Source organism: Trichoplusia ni, unplaced genomic scaffold, assembly GCF_003590095.1.
Source record: "Trichoplusia ni isolate ovarian cell line Hi5 unplaced genomic scaffold, tn1 tig00001849, whole genome shotgun sequence".
In the NCBI taxonomy this organism is placed as follows: domain Eukaryota; kingdom Metazoa; phylum Arthropoda; class Insecta; order Lepidoptera; family Noctuidae; genus Trichoplusia; species Trichoplusia ni.
The window spans coordinates 1-22,364 of record NW_020800156.1 but is presented as its reverse complement, the minus strand read 5'-3'; the positions used below and the strand labels follow the sequence as shown (position 1 = coordinate 22,364).

At 36.8% G+C, this 22,364-nt stretch overlaps 2 protein-coding genes and 1 non-coding gene across 3 annotated transcripts; 1 reads left to right on the top strand and 2 right to left on the bottom strand.

The window, feature by feature from the left end:
* Positions 1-4,224: 4,224 nt before the first annotated feature.
* Positions 4,225-4,296, bottom strand: Trnam-cau. Its single transcript has one exon. It is a non-coding gene; the product is annotated as a tRNA-Met (tRNA).
* Positions 4,297-8,160: 3,864 nt separating this feature from the next.
* LOC113507367 (ubiquitin carboxyl-terminal hydrolase 36-like) lies at positions 8,161-11,130 on the top strand (the record flags this gene model as incomplete). Its single annotated transcript, XM_026890229.1, has 6 exons — positions 8,161-8,306; positions 8,514-9,487; positions 9,602-9,932; positions 10,060-10,200; positions 10,485-10,594; positions 10,704-11,130. Coding segments are annotated over 6 exons (1,739 nt in total), but the record flags the coding sequence as incomplete, so codon positions are not given.
* Positions 11,131-16,412: 5,282 nt separating this feature from the next.
* LOC113507368 (helicase sen1-like) lies at positions 16,413-22,356 on the bottom strand (the record flags this gene model as incomplete). The annotated part of the gene is given in 16 exon segments (XM_026890230.1): positions 16,413-16,517; positions 16,519-16,582; positions 16,679-16,835; positions 17,069-17,312; positions 18,319-18,463; positions 18,547-18,680; positions 19,140-19,259; positions 19,369-19,514; positions 19,623-19,727; positions 19,730-19,783; positions 20,715-20,823; positions 20,914-21,152; positions 22,001-22,061; positions 22,063-22,136; positions 22,241-22,325; positions 22,327-22,356. Coding segments are annotated over 16 exon segments (1,872 nt in total), but the record flags the coding sequence as incomplete, so codon positions are not given.
* Positions 22,357-22,364: the final 8 nt, after the last annotated feature.

The window sequence follows — 22,364 nt, the reverse complement described above, 5'->3', positions numbered from 1 at the left end:
ACTATGAATCAAAACCAATATGAAAGGAACTCGTAAAATATATTTATTCCCTTATTGGTACATAAACGCAGTTTAAAAATAGTTGGGACCACCTGGCCACCGCTCTCCTCATAACTTCGAGTGCAGGGAACGTGATTTATGGGTGTTTAAGCTTGAACACAATGCAACGCGCAAATATAACCCTTGACTATTTTTCTGAAGTACAAATTTCACAAGGTAGATTATTCAAGAGGCGGCTGACAAATCAACCCTAAGTTCCTACTACAAAAGGCAATTTATTGAAATGCTTCTATCATAACAGCCGTGGGTTAATGTTGCCACTGTAGCGCTGGGCTAATATATTGACATTGTATGAAATTTTAAATAATTTATTTACGAGTGTTTATTGAATAAACCACGGCTGAGCTGTACGGTAAACAAGTTGTTCCGTGGTTACCAGTTAACCCGAATGACCGCACCAGCATCGGTACGGAGCTGACGTGTTTGTAGTCGGTGTGACCGTTTAACTACGTGGGAGGTCTTATTATTTCCACATAAATCCAATCGACTCCAAAATCCGCCGACTCTTGATGGCAAATTAATTTTGAGAAAAAAAAAATACTACCGGATGAAAATGGAATGTGAACGCATTTTACGAACTTTACCAGTCTTTTTAATCAAAATAGATGAAAAGAAACGAAATTATAATCGTTCCAACTCAAATACTTTCACGTATTTCTGGCCTTTTGTCCTCCGCCACAAATATGTTGAGCAAGACAATTACCGAAAGCGCATTGAATCCAAAATTGCTGATTCCTTTGTTAAGAACAATGTATATCATGGATCAGGTATAAATTAAAGGAAGAATACCAGTTGAACAACTATTGTTACTCACATTGCTCGGTATACAGTAAAATTAAACCATTTGATTGTTATTATGATTGTTTCTCTGAGTGATTTTGTTTTGTTTTCATGGTGTTGGGTTATTACTCGCGTCACCCTACACTCTGTATTTTGACGGGCCCCAGCAATTAAGTTGTCACTGCGTAGCATTATCGTTATTGCCTTTGAACGTTGAAGTAACATTTCATTAGGTAGTAGTACCACAATCACGTCAATTGCTTACAGTTAAAGCTCACATCTTTTAAACGTTTCATTTTGGTTCTTGTAGAGAGCTCGCCATTTTGTAATTAGACAAAAAGGTAATCCGTGTAGATATATTTTCTGAAAAAGGTATGATTGTATCTTCAGAGTCTACAGACAATATAAGACCGTAGCGAAACTAATTGGGTGACGTCATTGACAAGGTTTTGTTTAATGGTGGCTCTAACTACTGCGTTTACTGTTTAGTCTACTTAACATGCGCGTTATCTCGACTGCTTGTGAATTTACGAGTATTTGGTTTGTCAATTTGCGCGAGTTCAAGCTGACACGTTTTTCAGGGATTCATAAATTTTCAAAGTTTCCTAATTTTACGCGTTGCGCAAGTTCAACTGAGTGTTAAGTGTATCACTGTACCTTTATGACGTCATATCACAGTTTCAACACCGTGTAACAAAGCCACAAGCCAGTCTCTGGCACACATTGCGTGCTCATTTCCAGGACAAACAATGAATATTATTTGGGAAATAAATTTGCTATAAAACGCTAGCTGAGCAGGAGGTCTTACAAACTGATTTCTTTTATTTTTACGACAGAATCTAATTTAAAAAACGTGAATGTTCTATCTCTCAATAATAGAGTTCGATGATAGAATGATGATGTACCTACAGTTATTATTACTTAACCCGTATCAGAAGATTTAATTTAATGAAGCCCTTGTGATAAGTACGTTTTAACGAAGACGAATAGAATTAAGATTAAGTTTTGTACTTTAAAGATTAGAAATATGTGGTCTCTAAATCTACGGGCTAGTAATAATATAACGTTTACTTGGGCAAATAGAATTTTTTTTTGGAGATTGAATTAGACGAGGGAATGATACAGCATGTTATATTGGATGTCATAGCCGGATTGCGTATAGAGCTCGACCCGGCGGCGATCCGTACTATACGCTCGCCGACACAAATATCTGTTGTACGCCTTTCCTCCATTACCCACACAACGGGTGGTCTCCCGGAATCCGTGCGAGTTACTCAGAAATTACCAATTTCCTTTACCGAACTAATATCGCATATGTATAACATAATTTAGTTGGTTTGGCAATTCCATGCTCGCGTATAAATAAGTGGCGCTACGTAGGTATAGGGAACATGCGGGCAACGCAACAAAGTACAATAATTTTACTTTAAATAACTGTATAAATGTTTGAGAACGGCAGAGTATCGATGGTTATAAATAAAGAAATTATGAAGCTTACGAAATCGCGGCTGCAACGCTCGCTGATCAAGAGTAGCCGAGAGAACATTCCATCTAAAATCATGCGGTATAACCGCAGACTCGTATTGGTTCTACTGCATAATCAAATTACATTAATGGCCCGTTTGTAGACCCCTCTGAGCCCGTAGTGCCCGAGTGCCCGTACCCACACACGTCACATCCACACCGAGGTATTCAGACGAGCTCGAGCGGTCACTCGTACTTGTAGCAACGTTTGGTATTACGTAGGTGCTTTCATAAGTGTGAGCATGATCTAGACTTTCTCCTTAACACTTCAAGTGGAAGTGTTTGACAATCAATCATGTAACGGCAGCATCTCGAACTTCACGTTACCCACATACGAGATTTCTTTTCGATATGCTAATGTTACAATTTACAAATTTAATTATAATGAGCTTCGTAAGAGTTCTTCAAAAATAATCTGGTTTCTATAAAGCGTAGTTACCTTAAATAATAGTCAGTTTTGTTCGAATCTAAGTTATTTGAAAAGTAAGAAGAGTAAAAAGTTTTACCCTTCCAAATGGAAACAGTGCTCAGTAAGATTTAGGTATTATCAAAATAGAGATTTTTAGAGATATGTGCAAAATATTCTAAAAGAACCTAAAAAAAATTGTATTTTGCTTATACATATAATGTTTTTTTTTATTCAGAAAAAAGACTTAATATCTTTTAGGAAGTTGTAGGGCTTACTTTGAATTCTTAATATATTTACAGTAACAATAAAGCAACATAACTGACACTTTAAAAATAATAAAACCAAGCTCCTCATCTCATGAAATCGACTCCCAAAGAATAGAAAGTGATACTTTTTTTATCCCTCCGTAGAATCAGTTTATATTAGGAAACATTTAGACATCAAAACCCATTTAACCGTTAAAACCGTAAACCGTGAAGAATTAATGAAGCTATAAAAACACCATTCAAATACTCCTAAACTATTCACTGCATTAAAAACAATGCTTGAAATAAAATACTAATGATAATTTATTACGTTTATACACGTTATCTCATTTAATATACTATTGGAAAAATACAGATAAATGTTTTAACACTGGTTCTAATAGGTAAGGTTTTCTAGATTACGAGGCTATGCGCTACATTTGTAACTCACTGTTATTTCTATTATTTTATTGACGTTTAAATATAACCAAGTAATAATAAATTGTGTGGATAGTTAGCAATGAAAATTAATTTATTATTTAAATTTTTATATCATAATAGGTTTCTGCTTTTACATAAAGTAATTAAAACATTTTCCGCTTAACACCATATCGACGCGTTTCTCTAAAAATAGCCCCAAAATTGCATGTTATTGCGAGCTACGATAATTAGGAAAATTATCACATTAAATCATCGGCAAATTTGTGCCCAGATAAGTTGTTTATGAAAATGTAATAATATTGAACCACCCAGAATCGTTGGACGCACGATATTGCAACAGCTATCGACAACTATATTATTGGCTTTGGAACGCTGCACCGATAAAGCAGGTTCAATAGTTTATCAATATCGTTATAACTATTGTTTAATTTTAAGTCAATCGTAAACGATGAAAAGTTACATAACAGCGGCTCTACCTTCGCCGTGAGCGGTAATGCACCACCCCTCGGTAGGTGAGGGTCCGTCCCTTGTAATAACCGTGAAGCTAGGGAGTGGCCGGTCATCATCATCACTCACGAGGGTGAAGAAGACAATATTAGTTTATAACCGGTTGCCTCATGCGATAAGTTTAAATAGCGGAGGGTCATCCAGTCACGCGAGCTTATGCTTTAGTTAATTATCGGTATTATACATTTAAGTGAAAGATTATACGGTAATCTTTAGTTAATTTTCAAGAGAAATTGAAATAAAAAGCAAAAATGATACTAGCAGAGCGTGGTTTCGATCCACGGACCTCTGGGTTATGGGCCCAGCACGCTTCCACTGCGCCACTCTGCTTCTTACTTATTTGTCGAAATTATAGTGTACTTGTGATTAGGTGTGACGTAAGAGAACAGACTGCGCTTTAGTACTTTTTGGGTTAAATTCAACGCTAAATAATAATGAAATCCGATTTGAGTATTGATTACACAAACAAGGACAACAGTTGACAGTGATTTATATAACAATGCCAATTAATTTGCGGTTGTTACATTGAATTAAAGTAACAATGGCATTTTACATGTGTACTTTGCATACTAATGAACGACAACGAAACCAATAAGAATCTAAAATGCAATGTTTATTTCTCCTTCATTTATTGTACTGAATTCAATTTGAAATTGATTTATTTAGAAGATTTTTTAGGTTAACAGCAAATAAAAAATGTATTACATAACAGCGTAAATTACAACAATGAAAAGGAATTTTAGCCGTAACGCGGCGTATAAATGTTACAAAGGGTCCGTCCTACTTTAATTGGTACTCGTAATTAATTAAAGTCAGTGACCGAGCAGCGGGCGGCTATTGTTAAAACCGATTCTAACCTACGACGTGTCTCCTTGAAATCGAATACTCGGTATAAATTTCCTTCGCCGTATGAAAACATGTTGTGTTATTTATTACTTTTTTATCAGCATTGAACGCAGCAGAACACGCGCACCAATAACTAAACAATAAAGATAAGGCATACACTAGGTTATAAAAATAAAGGTTGCACTCTAATGATATTAACATAAGTATATATAGACACTCTTGTAATCGATAAATATAAACTGAATCTTTGCTCTACATTGACTGAACGAAACTTTACAACTGAGTTGTTTTCGTATGTATTAGTTATTAGTTATTTTTTTACGACCGAGTATTAATATGATTTTTTTCGGGAAGATAGTTAGAAAACGGAAAGTATAATACACAATACGCTTTGAAGGAATGTTTCAATACGGTGTTTTGTAAGCTAGAATCTGTGATATTTTCTCACAAAGCAATATATGCTTGTGGCAGATTTTATTATTTCTTCATGCCAGATGTGATATTACGTCATCGATAGCCCAATTTCAGTAAAGCTCCTACTAATTGCTATCAAACGTATCAGCTCTACATTGACTTGCAGGGCAGCCTTGCAAGTGTAAGTAATCGTGAAGATATCAAATGCACCCCTTGGGAAACTAATTGTCTGTAATTATTGTTATTAATACTTGTATTTATTAGCAATTAGCTTGTTACACAGATATTGCTCTACAAAACAGAACTATCATCTTTATATTTATAAACGGCGGCGTCCGCTTTAATTAACACATTTCGAATCGGTTGATTTATGTCTGCTATTGACATTCGATGACGTCACTTTCCGGTTTACAATTTAATGAGTTTCTAATCGATAATGCGTATACTGTATGCTGTTCACGAAGTTGGAATTAATGTACATAAGCAAGTAACCAGAAACAGTATGTTAATGGCGGAGACAGTGTTGGCCGATGCCAAGTGCCGGGTCGCGGCGAGTAACTCCACGCGTGAGACAATTTTGTATAGCTTATAACGCCTCGATATTAAACGGATGTCACGTACGGAGGCCTTGAGAAAGCACCGCTCGTTCTAACAGATGGCTCCCTGCCCAAATAATATTAATATTAGCCGGCGATATGAAACATGCAAGAGTTGGAAGGTTTCGTCCATTCGCCGAGAGATACCTACATCGAGTTTAATTCAACAAGAGTGTTTGTATGTGCGCAGCTTACGAAAGTTCTGTTTAGAGTAACCAGATAACCGTGAAATTGGAGCATCGTTGTAATACTTAATAGGGCTATAACTCCGTTATCAGGAGCTCTACTTTAACATTAAACCGCTTTAAAAGAACCTTCTTTAACATTCTCTATCTACCGAACTACCGACGCTAGTTATCCGTCTATCCATTCCTGTTTAAACCAACAGTCATGGTCCCTTTTGTGCACCGAATCTAAGCATTCCATCAATGCAATATTTCTTGTTTATAATCTTCTATAACAGTTAAGGCTTAATGAGGTATGCGCATTTATATCTAATGTAACAGTAACAACAAGCTCGTTTAACCTGTCTTAAATCATGTTGCATTCATATCTATGAGGATTGGTTTCTAACAATGAAGAATACAGTAAATTAGTGAACTCTGGTGTTATCGACGTACACGCAGTAGTTATTCATTAAAAACAATGGAGTTAAATATCCAAAGGGCAGGGCGTTTGGTTGATTTATCATTCTGACACTGAGCCCTTTGTTTTCTTCCATGGAGTACGGCAGCTTCAATCACTTGTCGGCCGGTCAGATGTTCGGCGGCACGCATTTTAAACAATAAGCATTTTAATATTTTGGACATTAAACCTATCTTATCATAAATCGGAGATTTATGTTTCTAATCTAATTCAGGGAATAAGGACCATCCACCAACCTGACTGCATTGATCAACGACTAGACCCCTCATTATTTAAAAAGCTTGCTTGGGACGTCTGCATAGTTATGAGGATTAAAAAGGATCTACCCCAAGTAGATTTTTTTACTTTTCTAACCCGTGTATAGTTAGATCACTACACGTTCGTCGGAAGAAATAACTCAAACCCCAAAAGAGGTTACAAAAAAACGGTTGTTGTTACAAGTTTGGAACAGGAAATAAAAACTGCAATCATGACATAACAGGAACAGCCATACCTATCAGCAATGCGGCATTATTACAGATACCGGCTTTAAAAACAAATGGCAGTGTAATATTAATGTTGTTTTGTTTGGCCTGGAGGGTTCTTGCTACCTCGTTCGGTGTGCAGGGGCCGCACACCGGACGGGCGCGGGCCGCGGGGGGCCACCCCGCGCAATTACCGCAGGGATATAGCGAATTACTCTGTGATGAATACATTTCCGAGAATTAGGGACCACTTTAGTTCACCACACATCCATTGTTATACATTTTTACATACATTTTGAACTAGATACAGAGTACTACATTGTATCGGCCAGATATACCTACCGATACTTCGTTGTTATTTACAATAGCGCTTGAAGAGCTTACCTATCTTATATGTATATTACTGCAGCGACTTTTGATTCTAGATACGGTCCGTCGATAAACTATCTTGGATATGGGCTTTAATGGTCAAGTGAGATATCTCTTTGAATGAACAATGAGTTAAGTTCAGCTGTTCAATGAAATTTGATTCTGTTATTTAATGGGATGTGTGTAATAGGTGTATTGTCAGATTCGAGACAATCTGTTCCTGCGCTACCGTTCAGCTTTTGTGAGGATGCGTTTTTTGTAGAGTTCGGGCACGGGTGCGCGCTGCGGCACCGCCGACGCCGGCTGCGCGCCTTGTTGCAATTTAGAGCAGGTGCGTACACTCGCACGTGGCAGACTACAGCACTTATGAAAGCTGAGAGATGCAGCTTTGTTAACTTGTATCTCTACGCGGCGAAGAACCATGTAATAAGAGATTTTTTGAAGCGGAAGTAATTTAATAACACCTTTGTGTGACGAGATTACAGCCGTAGGTGAGAGCTTATTTATTTAATGTTTATGTTACGTATTGTGGTTTGAAAGCAAGGAGAGCTTATAAATAACTTAATCAGACTTTGAATATAAACACTACCGCCTTACAGCAATTGCATTAAAGCACTTGAGAGTGACCAGCTCGCGGCTCACGCTGATAACACAAAGGAGTGATTTATTTCAAACATCGATTTCAAGTACATCGGCCGTGTATCATGTGCGCTGCAAATGTGGCGCCTGGAGCGTCGGCCGCCGCGTTTGCGTCGGCGGCGTCTGCGCAGGAATCGATGACGTCACCAGCTCGAACACTTTGACCCCATACAAAGAACATTGTTGAACCAAATTGCGTGCGAACTGAAAGTTACACACAGATTTAATTGTGGAACGAGCGCCTATGGTTCTTTGCATAGCTCTGAAACGGTTTTCATTAGCTGGAGGGAAACTCTCAAAACATGTACAATTTAGGAAAAAGATCACTCTTAACAAATACATGTACAACAAAAATCATCAACAGTTGGTAAGTTTTTATCGAAATTATTTTAATTTAATCTGATTAGAGTCCTTGGCAACAAACCAAATATATCTCTGATATATGTATACCATTTGTTTATTTGTCAATTATTAGGTGTTTATAAAAAAAGAGACACCAAGATTGTTTAATTTTTGTAATTACCTAATCTAATCATAGAAGATTGGGAACTAAATGAGCAATTTCTTGTTGCAGTCTTATAAATTAGTCAGTTTAGTCACACATCTGGGACCATCACAGAATTGTGGTCATTACACTGCAATAGGTCAGGCACCAAATGGCAATTACTACCAATTTGATGACAGCTGTGTGCGACCACTGCCACTGTCAGCTGTGCTGGGCACCAATGCATATATTATGTTCTTTGAAAAAGATAATACTATGGAAGAAACTTCTACTTCCGCCGCATCTACCTCAAGTGTTGTTTATGGACCACAGCTCCCAGATAACATACTAAATAGAGACAAGAGTCCCTTAAAACAAACTTTCTACAGAAGTGAAGAAAGAAAGCCGGTTCTCCTAAACAGCACTGCAGTAGAAATTGCGAAGCCTGATGTGAAACCTATTATTTTAAACAGCACATTAGGCAAGGCAACTGAGTCAAGCAGTTTTAATTCTGAACCTTGGGTGGTAAAACAAAATGGTGAAGTGGAGAAATTAGTTCAACCTCCAAAAATTTTAAATGGCGTCGATAAAGTAGGCATTAAACTAGAAGAAGATAAAAAACCAACTTTGGTAATTAAGCGCCAAAACGGCGATGAAATCCAATCAAAACCTAAACTGCCAAAGAGCGACTCAGATCTCAGATTAGTCATTAGTAATTCAAAAGGGATCGAAAAAACTGCTTCCACAAGCAAACTTGTGAAAACACCTAAGTCTCCATTAGAGAAGTTGGAAGAGCAAATGAACAGAAGTGATTCATCTGGACTATCACCGCGGAATGGCTGCATGGGTTCACGGTTAGTTCCATACGATTCTGAATCAAGTGGCGATGAAAGAAATGAAAGATTGAGCGAAGACGGGGTTAAAAGCCGGCCTAAACCTAGCCGCTGTGAATCGCCGCGAGCACTCGTCGTCACCACCAAGAGCATGCACCACGCCTGGACCGTGTCCAGCGAGAAGAGCGGCCCCCTGCTCAGCCCGAGTCTCAATGGAGTGACCAACAAAAAGTAAGTCAACAAATTACACTGCCTAAACATTTTTGGTAATTCCTATTTAAATTTCTCATAATGCTCATTTCATGTCAATTCTATGGAATAACTAACAGTAATCTACATTTGAAGGGTAAAAGAGAAGGAGGAGCGTCGGGCGGAGAACGAACAGAGTCCGAACACGAGCGTCAGTAGCATGTCGCCACTGAGCGACCGCAGCGGGGCGGGCGCGGGGTCCGCGGGCGCAGCGCCGGCGTCGCCCGCGCCCGCTCCCGACGCCGCGCCCCCCGCCGCGCCCCCTGCCGCGCCCCCCACCGCGCCCTGCGAGCCGGCCGCCGCGCCCCCGCCCGCGCCCCCCGCCGCGCCCCTGGAGACCCTGCGCCACTTGCAGACGGCCTCGCACCGCGGCTATGGAGCTCCTGTCTCTTCCTGGAATGGCAGCCACAGTGCTCTCTCGCGACAGGTCAGCCATTCTTATAGATCAGTAACTCGTAACCAAAGTATTGGATTCAGAAGATAAGCATACCACAAAAAGTACAAAAATGTACTGAGTTTTTTAGATACTTTAATGTTTTAAACCGGTCATACAGGTGTTCGATGAGCGGCGAGAAGAGCGCAAACGGGCCTCAGAAGCTACAGATGAGATGGATCGAGGGCGTAATAAGAAAGTGAAAAAGTTTCATAATTACAACCGTTTTAATAATAGTAGGAATGGATACAATCCCTTTCAGGTAAACAAAATATAATTGAATATAGATATAGTATTAACTGAAATTAAACTCACATTTTTGCCACAAATTATTTTTAAACTAAGTTTTTAGACAAAAGCACCAAGATTAAAAAAAAATCGCTAATATGTTTTTTAACATAATACTAAAATAAATCGGTTGTTTATTAATTTCATCCATGTTTGTGTTATATGACTCCTTGTTTAACTTTTTAATTCCCTAAAGCTCAAACTAAGTCTAGAATTAATAATAATGGTGAACCTTCATTATGTATTGTTTGTTAACAGGAAAAGCAAAACAAACCGCATTGGAATGGAAATTACAAATATCGAAGTGAACGACGCTCTTCCCATCACTTTAATAAACACCACAACAACAAGTACAAAAGATTTAACAGGTAAATTAGCAATCTAAAATATTGTCTAATCTATTTGTAATATTAATCTTTGAACTAACTAGTAGGTACTTGATTGTATCAATGAAGTCACAAATATAATTTGTTTCAGGTACAGTAATGGTCACCACTATCCAAGACATCATTGACCCGCGGTTGTCTGGTGTTCACTCGTTTGTGTAAATAGATAACATATGGACTTAAAACTCATAGTTAAAATAAGCATTCATAGATACGAAAAATAGATAAAATTACGTCATTTTTGAAGTTATTGTTCTGCTACCGGCCATACAGTCCAAACCGAGCAATTACATGTTAGTATTATTATTTTTGTAGCGAAATATAAAATAATGAAGAGTAACATTAATTACTGCCAGCCTTTACCCGTGAATGCGCATAGTGCCCTCGTGAGACGTTTATTATCTATAGTAATTGTAGCCAAATTTTGGATGTTGTGATTTAAGAATTACTAACATAGCGTGGCATATTTTCTACCGAATCGGAGGGAATATTTGTGCAAATAGTTTATATTAAAAAAATATTAGGTTCCATTGAATTAAGGATAATGTTATTATAAATTGGCGCAAAAGTAATATAGTAAGGACTAAGCTTATTTATATCTACAAGCCTTATAAAGTATAGATTTTTTCCATGCGATAAGTAATCTACGTACACATTGACCTAAGAGCAAAAGTTTGCGCAAATCCTTAAGTCTACAAAGCAGTGTTTTTGTTATACTAAGGAAAAGCGATGGACGGGGACTGTTACTATTGAAGCATTTTATTTATTGAACATTGTTGTCTACATTCATGCCCCACATGGTTTTGAGTAGTTCAACGCCGATGGTAACAGGGAGCCCGCTAGCTATTATATACGCTATTTTATACCTATGTATCTATAATTTAATATACATTGTAAATTTTGAATTTTATGGAATATATTTAGACAAATAGAGACGGGGGCAGCTGATATAAAATGAGTTTGTTAAACACTGCTCATGTTGTTATTACTTTTTTTTGTTGACCCCGCAGCAGTATCTGTAATATGACTGAAAGTAATTATGTTTTTGTTTTAGTTACTGTTACCTTTTAAATATGTAATTATTTTTCCCTAGTGAAGAAATAGGTACTCATTATTATTCACATACTTCCTTACGATGTCCTTTGATTAAGTACCTTTATCTCTTCTTCGTTATATTCTGTAGTATATAGTTGTAGTCATTACAAAGATATTGTATTTTGCTTATAATTGTGTACAAAATATAAGATTTTTGATGATGATTATATTAGGCTGAACCCGTCTTATTCGAGGATGTTGCTTAGTTCAGAAGATAAATGTAATTATTTAGTTTTATTTACAAAATAATGCTTAATTGTTTTATTGGATAGACTAAAGTTACTTGAGCCTTTCTTGTACTGTTCACTGTCATTATCGTACATTTGACTATGTGTTACCTGAAAATTGTATTGGTGATAGTGTTAAGTCTGTGTGATTGTAGTACAAGAGTGGAATTTTATTTGACGATTTAAACTATTCTGTGTATTTAGAGAATATGACCTCCAAGTAAGCTTCCGTTATAAAAAAGTAAAGCAATAAAATGTAAACACCGTCACATGTTTGTTAAATAGTAAAGTTGTTAAACTGAATGAGACCATCTCGTTAGCATATTTTTAGTATACTTTAATTTTCAATAGTGACCATTAAATACGCTTGTTGCGTTCAAAATAAACAGTAATTAAATAAATTATGTATATTACCATGAAGGGAGAATAAAGTTTCTTCAAATGAAGTCGCGGTTGTGATACAAAGGGGGCCCTTTTGTAAAGTGTTACGAGATTGTTCCATTTTAAAGAAGAGATCTTGCCATTTGTCTGTATAGCTAAATCTCTTCTTATTATTGGAACAATAGTGGTTCATAAACATTATAAAATGGCTGCTTTACTAAATTGAAAGTTAAGAACTGTTACAAAATGCCCTATAAAACATTTTGATGAAGACTTATGAGTTCTCTAAAAAGCAAGTGAAATAACTTTCGGCGCAATATAAAAGTGAGAAACAAAAATATCACAGTACTGAGTATGTTTTATTTAATGACCCCTTATTATTACAACATGTTCCGTGTGTTACCCATAATATTTAAAACAAGTGCCAGCTAGTGACGAGCTTGAGTGCGAGTGTGAAATGGGGTCTTCAAAGTTATTAAATATTAAAATCTTATTTAAAACTTTTAATATTTTTAGTTTAGTTTTATATTAAAGTGCAAAATATTTCTTTTTTTTTAAGTTACACATTTGTAGAAGGGTCAATTCTGTACAATGAAAATATTGAAAAAATAAATAGCACTCCCTGCTAATTTTTCAGTTATATCCATAGACGTTGTTCTGTAGAACCGCGAACTGTAATTCTTATTGGAATTAATATTGTATGCAAGTAATTTTAAACCGTGCTTTTCAGTGCGACCATTTCATTTTCAAAAAAATACTACAGAACGCGAGCTCAATAGAGGGAGCTCCTTAATTATTATAGGCCTATCCGTAATTGGGTCCAATAGATATCAATAAGATGTCATTGTCAGAGCTACTCAAAATGGAGAAATAAACCATCCACGCGAAGACCGACATCCGCGCGGACGGTAAGCTAATAAAAATAAAAATTGCACACAAGGTAGAATGCCGAGGGCTATATATTTTCATAGATATCACTTTAAATCTTAACAAGAGATAAAAAAACGTTTTAAAAACAATTCAGTAGGCAAATTATTTTGAAATCCCAATGATGGAATAAATAAAAAGAATATCAATACAACATTATTTTATTGGCTTATGCTTATTATGTACATAAAACTACAACACTAGTAAGAGGATATGACAATACATGCAGTACTCGTAACGAGACATTTATATTAGTCAAAATGGTAATCACATACTAAGTCCGTTCCCTCTAACAGATGTAAAGTACTAAACAATGTATAAATTATACTTATACGTACAGCAAAAGCGTATTGGGAGTAAATTAAGCATTAATTGCAATTAACAGTTTTTAAAACTTATGCTGCTGAGCTAAGACAAGCTAGCGGTAACTTATCCTAATTCAGGGTTACTTTTAACGACCAGACAGTTTTTACCCCTCTAAAAAGGCTAGAATGAATACGGAACTAGGTAGGTTTAGGGACCATCGTCCTGTTAGTGTGTCTATTAGGCTATTTAGAACATTTTTAAATTAATTTTATAGGGCTATGAAAATCGAGGTTGTCCTATTCTCAGACCTACCCAATATGCACTGAAATATTTCATAAGAATCAATCTAGATGTTTTGGAGGAGTTCAATAATTGAACTCCTGTCACGGCGTTACACGGATGTAATTTTTTATTCGCTCTTAAGCTCGTATTGCTAAAATTTGCCTGGTCGTTTAAAAATAATCCTTTAGTGACTAATAAGGTAAAAACTCAACCTCAACATATAAAACATGAACACTGGAATGAGGAAGTTACAGAATAATTATGAAAAACTTAACAAAAAGTAAAAAAAACAACTCATCTCAAAAAAACTATGCTCTGTCAGGTTCCTATAAAAGACCTGAAAAAAAATATGTATACCTACGGTCTGCCAGTTCTCGTAGACTCATATAGTTATCGGCACGGGTCTTGACCGTTCGGCGGAAGAGTGGGGATCGTTTTGCACATCGTACACTTATGACAAAATAAAAAACGCCAATCCGGATTGGCCCGCCCCGCGCCTCACTACATACCGCAAAAGGGACCCAAAAAAACTGCGACGTTGAAGGTCCTCGCTCAAGATCCGTGCCGGTATCGTATACAGGTAGACGACTCGTCAACTAGGTAGAATATATGAATAGAGTATACTAGTAATGTGTTGAAAAACTAACTACTATAATATAATAAGATTAATCAGAGAATAGCATCAGTATTTGGCAGTAACAGATTACCAATCTTCATTTTATGATAATTTTAAAAGAATGAATCCATGCAGCATGAGGTCTATGCTGACCATAGAATGAAAACGTATTCTGTGGGTATTTCAACTTTCTTCCTTAATAGAGTTAATTTGTCCAAGCTCATACAATTCAGTCATAGTATGCATAGTACTTATATACTAGTTAGTCTAACGAGAGGGTGGTAATTTGTTTTTTGATTTGTTATATGTTTCAGAATTTCGTCACTCGCTATTTGTGCCGAAGTAATAGGCTGACACATTTTGCTAGGCAGTGTCTTGTACATGTTTCTTTTTTGAGCATCTTCTATGAGAGTTCTCCATAGGCAATTTTTCTGAATAAAATATATTATCATGTATTATTATTTAAACATAAACATACTCATTATATTTTTATATAAATATATACATAAAACAACAGACACAGTGTGTTCAAAAAAGTAAGGTGACTTTGCATTTTTAAGAAAAAATATTAATTAATTTATCAATATTTATGCTGTACCCTTTAAAGTAATCCCCTTCAGATATAATACACTTATGCCAACAGGTTTTCCAATCCTTAAAGCACTTCTCATAAGCACTTTTCGGTATAGCCTTGAGCTCTTCCAGCGATGCAGTCTTTATCTCTTCAATCGTTACAAACCTCCGTCCTTTCATAGGTCTCTTTAGTTTGGGAACATCTGGTGAATATGGTGGCTGAGGCACTATTTTGATGTTGTTTTTGGCCAAAAAAATCTCACACAAGCAAAGACGGAGCAGGGGCTTTTCGTCAAAATTTAGCAATTTCGGAACAAACTTCGCTGACAGACTTCTCATGCCCAAAACGTTAGTAAAATTTCATGGCACGAGCCAAGTGATATACCAACAACCTCAGCAACTTCTCTGATAGCGCTTCGACGATTTTCCGAAATAATTTTCTTCACTGCTTGAACGTTTTCATCAGTTGTTGACGTGTTTGGGCGTCTAGAGCGAGGCTCGTCATTGGCATTTTTTTTACTCAGAACAATTTCACCGTATTCCATTTTCAACTTTTCAAGTGTTTCGGAACAATTGCTTTGATCGATATTTTTTCGAAAGCAAGAAATCGCCGAGCAAAACACTTACCTATAACTTTTACACCTCTCACAACCAAACGGAAAATGCAATATTACTTGAAAATTGGTACAGATGTTCGGGAAGAGTGTACTAGCATAACGAAACAAAAAATCGATAATAAAAAGTACGTAGTATTTGCCCGCGAAATTTTGAAAAGTCACCTTACTTTTTGAACACACCTCGTATATTTAAAAATATAAAAAATGGTGTCCAATCGGCAATGGGAACAGGGCCCAAGCTGCCGGTGGTCAGGGCTCCAGAGAGAGGAACCTTCTCACTAGTCCTCACGATGCCGCCTGTGTCAAGAAGAACCGCTTTCTAAATCAAACCCATGACCCAGACGCCCAACGAGAGCCTCCTTAAGGTGTTTGTCGAGGCTCTTGGCTATTAAGCCATTGACACTCACGACTATCGGGACAATGATTGCCGAGTCTACCTCCAACAAGTCGAACACCTCGAGAGCTAAATCCAAATATTTCATTTGTTCTTTTTTTTCCGCTTTCACGAGTTCTCGTCATGGGGGATGGTGACATCAACAATCATTGCTCGACGTTTCTGATCGATCTATCACCACTATATCAGGCTTATTGGCTACAATAATAGTCCTGTCAGTGATGATAGACCCAGTACAATGTGACATGACGATTTTCGAGAACTGGGTCGGGAACATATTTATTTAATATACATATATAAATAATAATAATATGTTCCCGTTGCCAGTTTCAGTTGATAGAAAGGTATAATAATACAATATTAGTACATCATGGCATTTGGATTAAGGCAGATAAATAACGCATGTTTTAGCTCGGGTCAGCATGACGTTCATGCGGCCGGCGTCAGTGAGGAAGCCGACGCCGTGACTGCGCGCCAGCGACACCACCCACCACGTCACGCTCTTGGCCTTGGAAGCTGTCCACAGTGTTCACCTCCGCCTGGTGGTCGCCCCTGCAAAGACAGTATAATGTATTGCATTTGTCAAACGTCAATGCAATGGAATAAAAGTATGGATTAACATAATAATATGACGTTTACGGAACTTACGGTAGTAATGTTTTTAAATTTTTCCTAATAAGCTCTTTGTGAGCGTTGTATGGCGTTATAACCGCTAGAGTTAGATTCAGTGGCCGCACTATATTTGCCAGAGCTATCACCAGCCTAGTCACGCCCCATGCTTCCATCTCGTTAGCCCCAGATGAACCTGTTGAGAGATTGTCATGATCTCAGCGAATACAATTGAATAAAATGTCAGCAAAAAGGGTAATTAAAAGTAACTTGATTGTTATTACTATAAATTATACATATTAATGTCTATAAATTAATATGTATGTATGCTAATTCCTATGAATTAATTTATGCAATATTTATGGACTAGAAACAATTTTGAAAAAATTTGGAAAACTGGTATTAAATATTTCATATGACTGTGCGTACCTTGCCCTTTATCACCGCTTGGTATGCTAATAATGTTGTACGTAGGTATCGGCAGATCCGGTCTCCGCGGAGCAACAGTGTTTATTTTCCCGCCATAGAAGGCTCTGCTAGGATAATCCGCAATGTCGGGTTGCATGCGGTACTGTTGGTTGAGTAATACTACTGGGCCACCAGACGGCCAATGCTCCGTGCAAGACGTTAGGCGAGAAAACAGACTTTCGCTGAGTCCATGCTTTTTTGCTCGCTGAAAACATTTATTTATCTATCAGAATAGTCGGTACATGTGGGGTTACTGATAAAACGAATTCTTCCAGTCATTGATGTATAAGTACTATAGAACGGTAGCCAAACTGTCTTCTTTTTTAAGCAAATTCAATGTCACGTACATACTGACATACATAACTTACATTTTTTTAACGACAGTGACAATCATGTGTATTAGGCTAAACTTCAATATGTGAAAACATTTTGAGTTCTTGCGACATAGTACGTATGGGTTTGTGTTTAGCTATGTAGTTATTATAGAATCAACATTGTATGTAAAAGACTGTTTGGTTACAAAAAATAAAGATATTGATATGTTATTATACTGTTTCCATTCGTTTATTTTTATTTTTGACACCTCGAGTACTGAATCAAATAGTGATGGCCTGATGCGTTATCTAATCGATTTTTTATAACAAACGATTTTATTTCTGAACAAGTTTTAATCGATTTAATACTTATTTTATTCGTATTTTATTTTTTGTTCCATGCATTGCACAAGGAAATGAATTCCGAAGTATATGAGAAATGGTTTCGAGAATTGTTATTATCACTTGAACAGCCATCAATAACATTTATAGATATTTCGCCCTATCACTCTCGGCAAATTAACGAAATGCCAACGCAAGCCAATAAAACAATTGAAATATAAACTGGCTCATACCATATACCTTTACTCATATTATATTCATTAATTTGTAGCAAATACATACGATCCTAATAATAGCTATATACATTTAACTGTTTTCATTGGCATTTTAATATATTTTTATTTCAAATGATTCTGACTAAAAATATCATCACAATTATTATATAAAATTGATTCTTTTCGTTACAGGTTATGCCAAACTCTAAGTGGGCGTTACCCGTCAAGAAACTATCTACTCTTATTTAAAAATATTGTTCTACTGTAATGTCGTACTTCAGAGGCGTGAACTGTCAAAAAGAAAATAAACGAATGGACAACGTATAGGTTGTCTACTGACCTGAGAACAGATGTAGCCAGGTAATTGCTGTGGGTCACCAATAAGCGTTAACCGGGTCACATCAAGAGTGAGTGGTATAAGGGTCTCCGGTTCGATTACCTGCCCAGCCTCGTCTATAAGACATAAGGCTATTCGACGCTTCAATCTAAAACCAATAAAACAAAATTTAGTCTACACTTGAATCAGATTATCATGTATAGTTATAGTTCAAGCTGTTATTACACTGACCCCCTCATTTTGTGGTTTTGTGCACTTGATAGAGTTGTGACAACGATATCAGCGCCCTCTATAATGCGTTTTTCGGCATGAATTAATTGTTCTGGTCTGATCTCGCTGCCACTTCGTCCGGAACCTGATCGTAGCTGTGAGAAAACAACAATTTACGGTACAATAAATGAGAAATGTAGTGTCGAAAAGGATATTTGAAAAGAAAAGATACGATACTAGCTGACCCGCTAAACATTGTTTAGCGATATTGAATTACTTCTTGGTGGAAATAACATTCTACATACATTTAAAATAAAAAAATCAGGAGTGAAATATTGATAGTTATTAGTTAATGATAATAGTGGTTATAATATTCTATAGCCTTCCTCAATAACTGGGCTTGTTAGTTGTTTTTTTTCAAATATCCAACAAAAACTAACTTCAGCTTATAATATTAATAAACAAACATACATACAAACAATCAAACTAAGAACCTCTTTTTAAGTCGCTTAAAATATATTATACTAGCAGTTTCTGAGATTAGCGCGTTCAAACAAAAAAACTCTTCAGCTTTATATATTAGTAAAGATTTGTATTGATAACAAATTGTTTACCAGTGACATCCGGTTCAGGAGCTCAGAGACGCGTTTCTGACAGTAGCTTACACGGGCGGGGTCCTTAGCGTCTTGGGCTGCCGTCTTCCACATGTTTATTTTAGCTTCTATATGTTGAATCTGAAAAGTATTACAATAATGAGATATTTCTTAAAAAACATATCCTATATGCATATGACTTAAATATGGACATTTTCTTATATATCTAGTCTATTCAGGATACAATTACCTCTTCTTCGAGTCCAGCGGGTGCTGCGGGCTGCTCAGCATGTATCCTGGCCAGTTCTCGCGTGGCCAGCTGCTGAGAGCTAATGTCGCAAGCTTTAGGGTGCATCGCCTCTGCGCGGCCCACGCGCACCATTCGGAACCTTTCCTCTGCGACCAAAACACACAATATGCTTACATTTATGAAAACATTTTCCATGAGACATATTTATCAAGTACACCTTGAAGTACATTGTTACCATAAAACAATATTCTTACGTTTTGGTAAGCTCTGCCTCATGTTCAACAATCTAATGACGAGTCCATCTACAGCGGCGTTACTAGTAGCACAAATGAGTATTTTCCCTCTGTTTTGTTGTTTTTGCCTTGCGCATTGTAAAAGTAAGACATGACGATGGCGCATATTACACTGGACTTTCCTGTAACACAAAATATTATCCTATAGACCTGTAATTGACGTTTTTTGTTTATGAAAAGAAAAACAATCCCTAATTTTAATTGATTTGGTTGTTACCTTACTATGAGTGCATTAGTCATTGCAAGATATGTTACGTATGCATACGGACGATAATATTTCCGGGAAACGAATTTCGTAGTCATTTTATCACGATCTATGAGATTTGCATTAATATGAGCCTGAGTGTCACGCTGATATCGTCTGCATTGTTTAATTGACCCTTTGACCGCCAAGGACGCTTTAAAGCGTCATTCAATAACTTGATCGAGACGCCAATGACGTCTTAAAGCGTCCATCGCATTTCAACTTTTAATGACGAACAAAACTTAGCTAATGTTAATTTTCTGAATCAGGAACATTTAAAACTCTTCATATTGACTCCGACAACTATATTATGCATTAAAACATTGAGCTATAGTATAATCGGACACGTAAAACTAAACATTAACTCATCAAATTTACTTATAAAGTTACACCCACGCCGCCAACGACGCCTTAAAGCGTCGACTAGTGTTGAGACTACCCTCGAATGGAAAATAAATAAATAATAAAGTTTTAAAAATGGTGCCAGTCAAGCTTTTTACGTCATATATTATTTTATTTTACAGTTGCTGTCCAAAGCGAGCCGTGTAAACGGCTCTGTGTATTTTTGGTAGACAAGCATATTATTATTACTGTCTCCGCATAAATTTGAAGCTGCGTTTTGAACCGTAATGGAGAAGAAAACTGGTAAGGCTCAATTTATACCGCCGCGGAATGGAAGTTTTTGTACCCATGAATTGGGCTGCTCTTGAAAGACGACAAAAAAATCACGGTGTATAGACACCAAGAGCATGGTCATATACAACCGAGCTCTAAAACCACAAGATTAAATATATAAATGTAATACTTACCGGTGCCAGGTGGCCCCTGAACCATTTGTATGGAAGGCCTATCACTCAAGGCAGCGCACACAGACGAACTTACTGCAATCAGCTGACTAGGGTTCAGAGCCATTGTCCACTGCAACAGAAAAAATATGGTTGATAAAAAATAAATTCATTGTCCATCAAAGTATGATCGATCAATGCATGTTTTCTGGTAAATACAAACCTGTGATTGAAAATTGAGTAAATGATTTTGTTGAACAGTTATAAAATGGTGCGGTTCCGGTTTAAGTATGGCCTCACTGAGAGGTGACTCAGCCAGATAAGCCATTGCCTCGAATAACATCAGTTCTTTGTTAATGTAAGCTAGATTCAAGGCTTTCATCACTTCTCCTGGTCTCAATAACATCATCTTTTCGGTAAAAGTAGCTTGCAGCGACACACTGTAGAATGCGTGTCTGTTACCTGTCATGAAGAGATAGAGAATATATTGAATGGCAAAGAAAGGAATCAAAAGTTGCCTTAGTGGACAACAGTTCAAGTGGGTTATGACAAATTATGCATGCCTGGGGGGAGAGAACGGGCAGTGTCACTCTTACTGACTTAACCGAAAACGCCGTGCTACGTGATCCGCGTTATTTTGTCGGTGCATGGCAGTGCATTGTAATCTTTCATAAACAACGTTAAATTAAAAATAAATCTAGCCGGCACCCATTATGGCCAAAATCAGTTAGGATTATGCAGTGGAAGATCTTATCTAGCGATCAACGATTGATACTCTAACTACTTAATTCTTGAAGAACATAAAGGAAGAGACAGAGATGTTACTGAGTGACTGACTGACAGGTAACGCACAGCCGAAACTTCTGTTCGTAGAGCTGAAATAGTTAGTGAGTTTGTTGGGAGGAGTAGGCTACCAATAACAGAGATTATTAGATTCTCCCCTGAAGGGATGAAAAACAATGCACCCTCGTAAATTGCTTTTTTTATTATTTCTTAATGGATTCATTTGATACTTGGTATGTAGGTTTTACCAGTGAAGCATGTGAGCTTTAACACAGGTATTTTGGATTTCTTCTGTATCTCATGGAACATTGAGTCAGATAGTTGGCAATTTTACAGACAGTGTATTTTTATTAGTGATATATGAGCCTAGACATTGGTGCCCACTACAGAAATAGACAATTTGATTTTTGAAACGTTTGTTTACACATTATGTAATCTACAGACCATGAAAAAGGTGAAAAACCCAAATTCTGCTGGAAGTCATTAGTCCACGCGGGCCAAAGCTAGTTTAATGTACTGTTACTTACCAGTAGGTGATGGAAGGCATCTGACATTGTGCACAAAAAAGAACCGACTAGTTTTTTGCGTTTTCTGGGCCAAAAGCAATGAGAAAAATTTCTCCCACTCTTGGAACATTTTTTGTAGACGACGATGGGACAGAAACTGAAATAAAACATGGAAAAATAATAATGATTTTACAAGGTCATTCTTTTTTTTTTGAAAACCAAAAAAATATTTTTTAACAGTATTTGTAATTCAGGACTTACCGCTCACGCTAATATTAAATAGATCAAAGTATCTTTCTTGGGATGGTATGGGTGGAGGAGATTCTACTGTCATATGTATGCTATATATTTTGATTATGTGCTTTCGTATACGCTATAGTTAAAC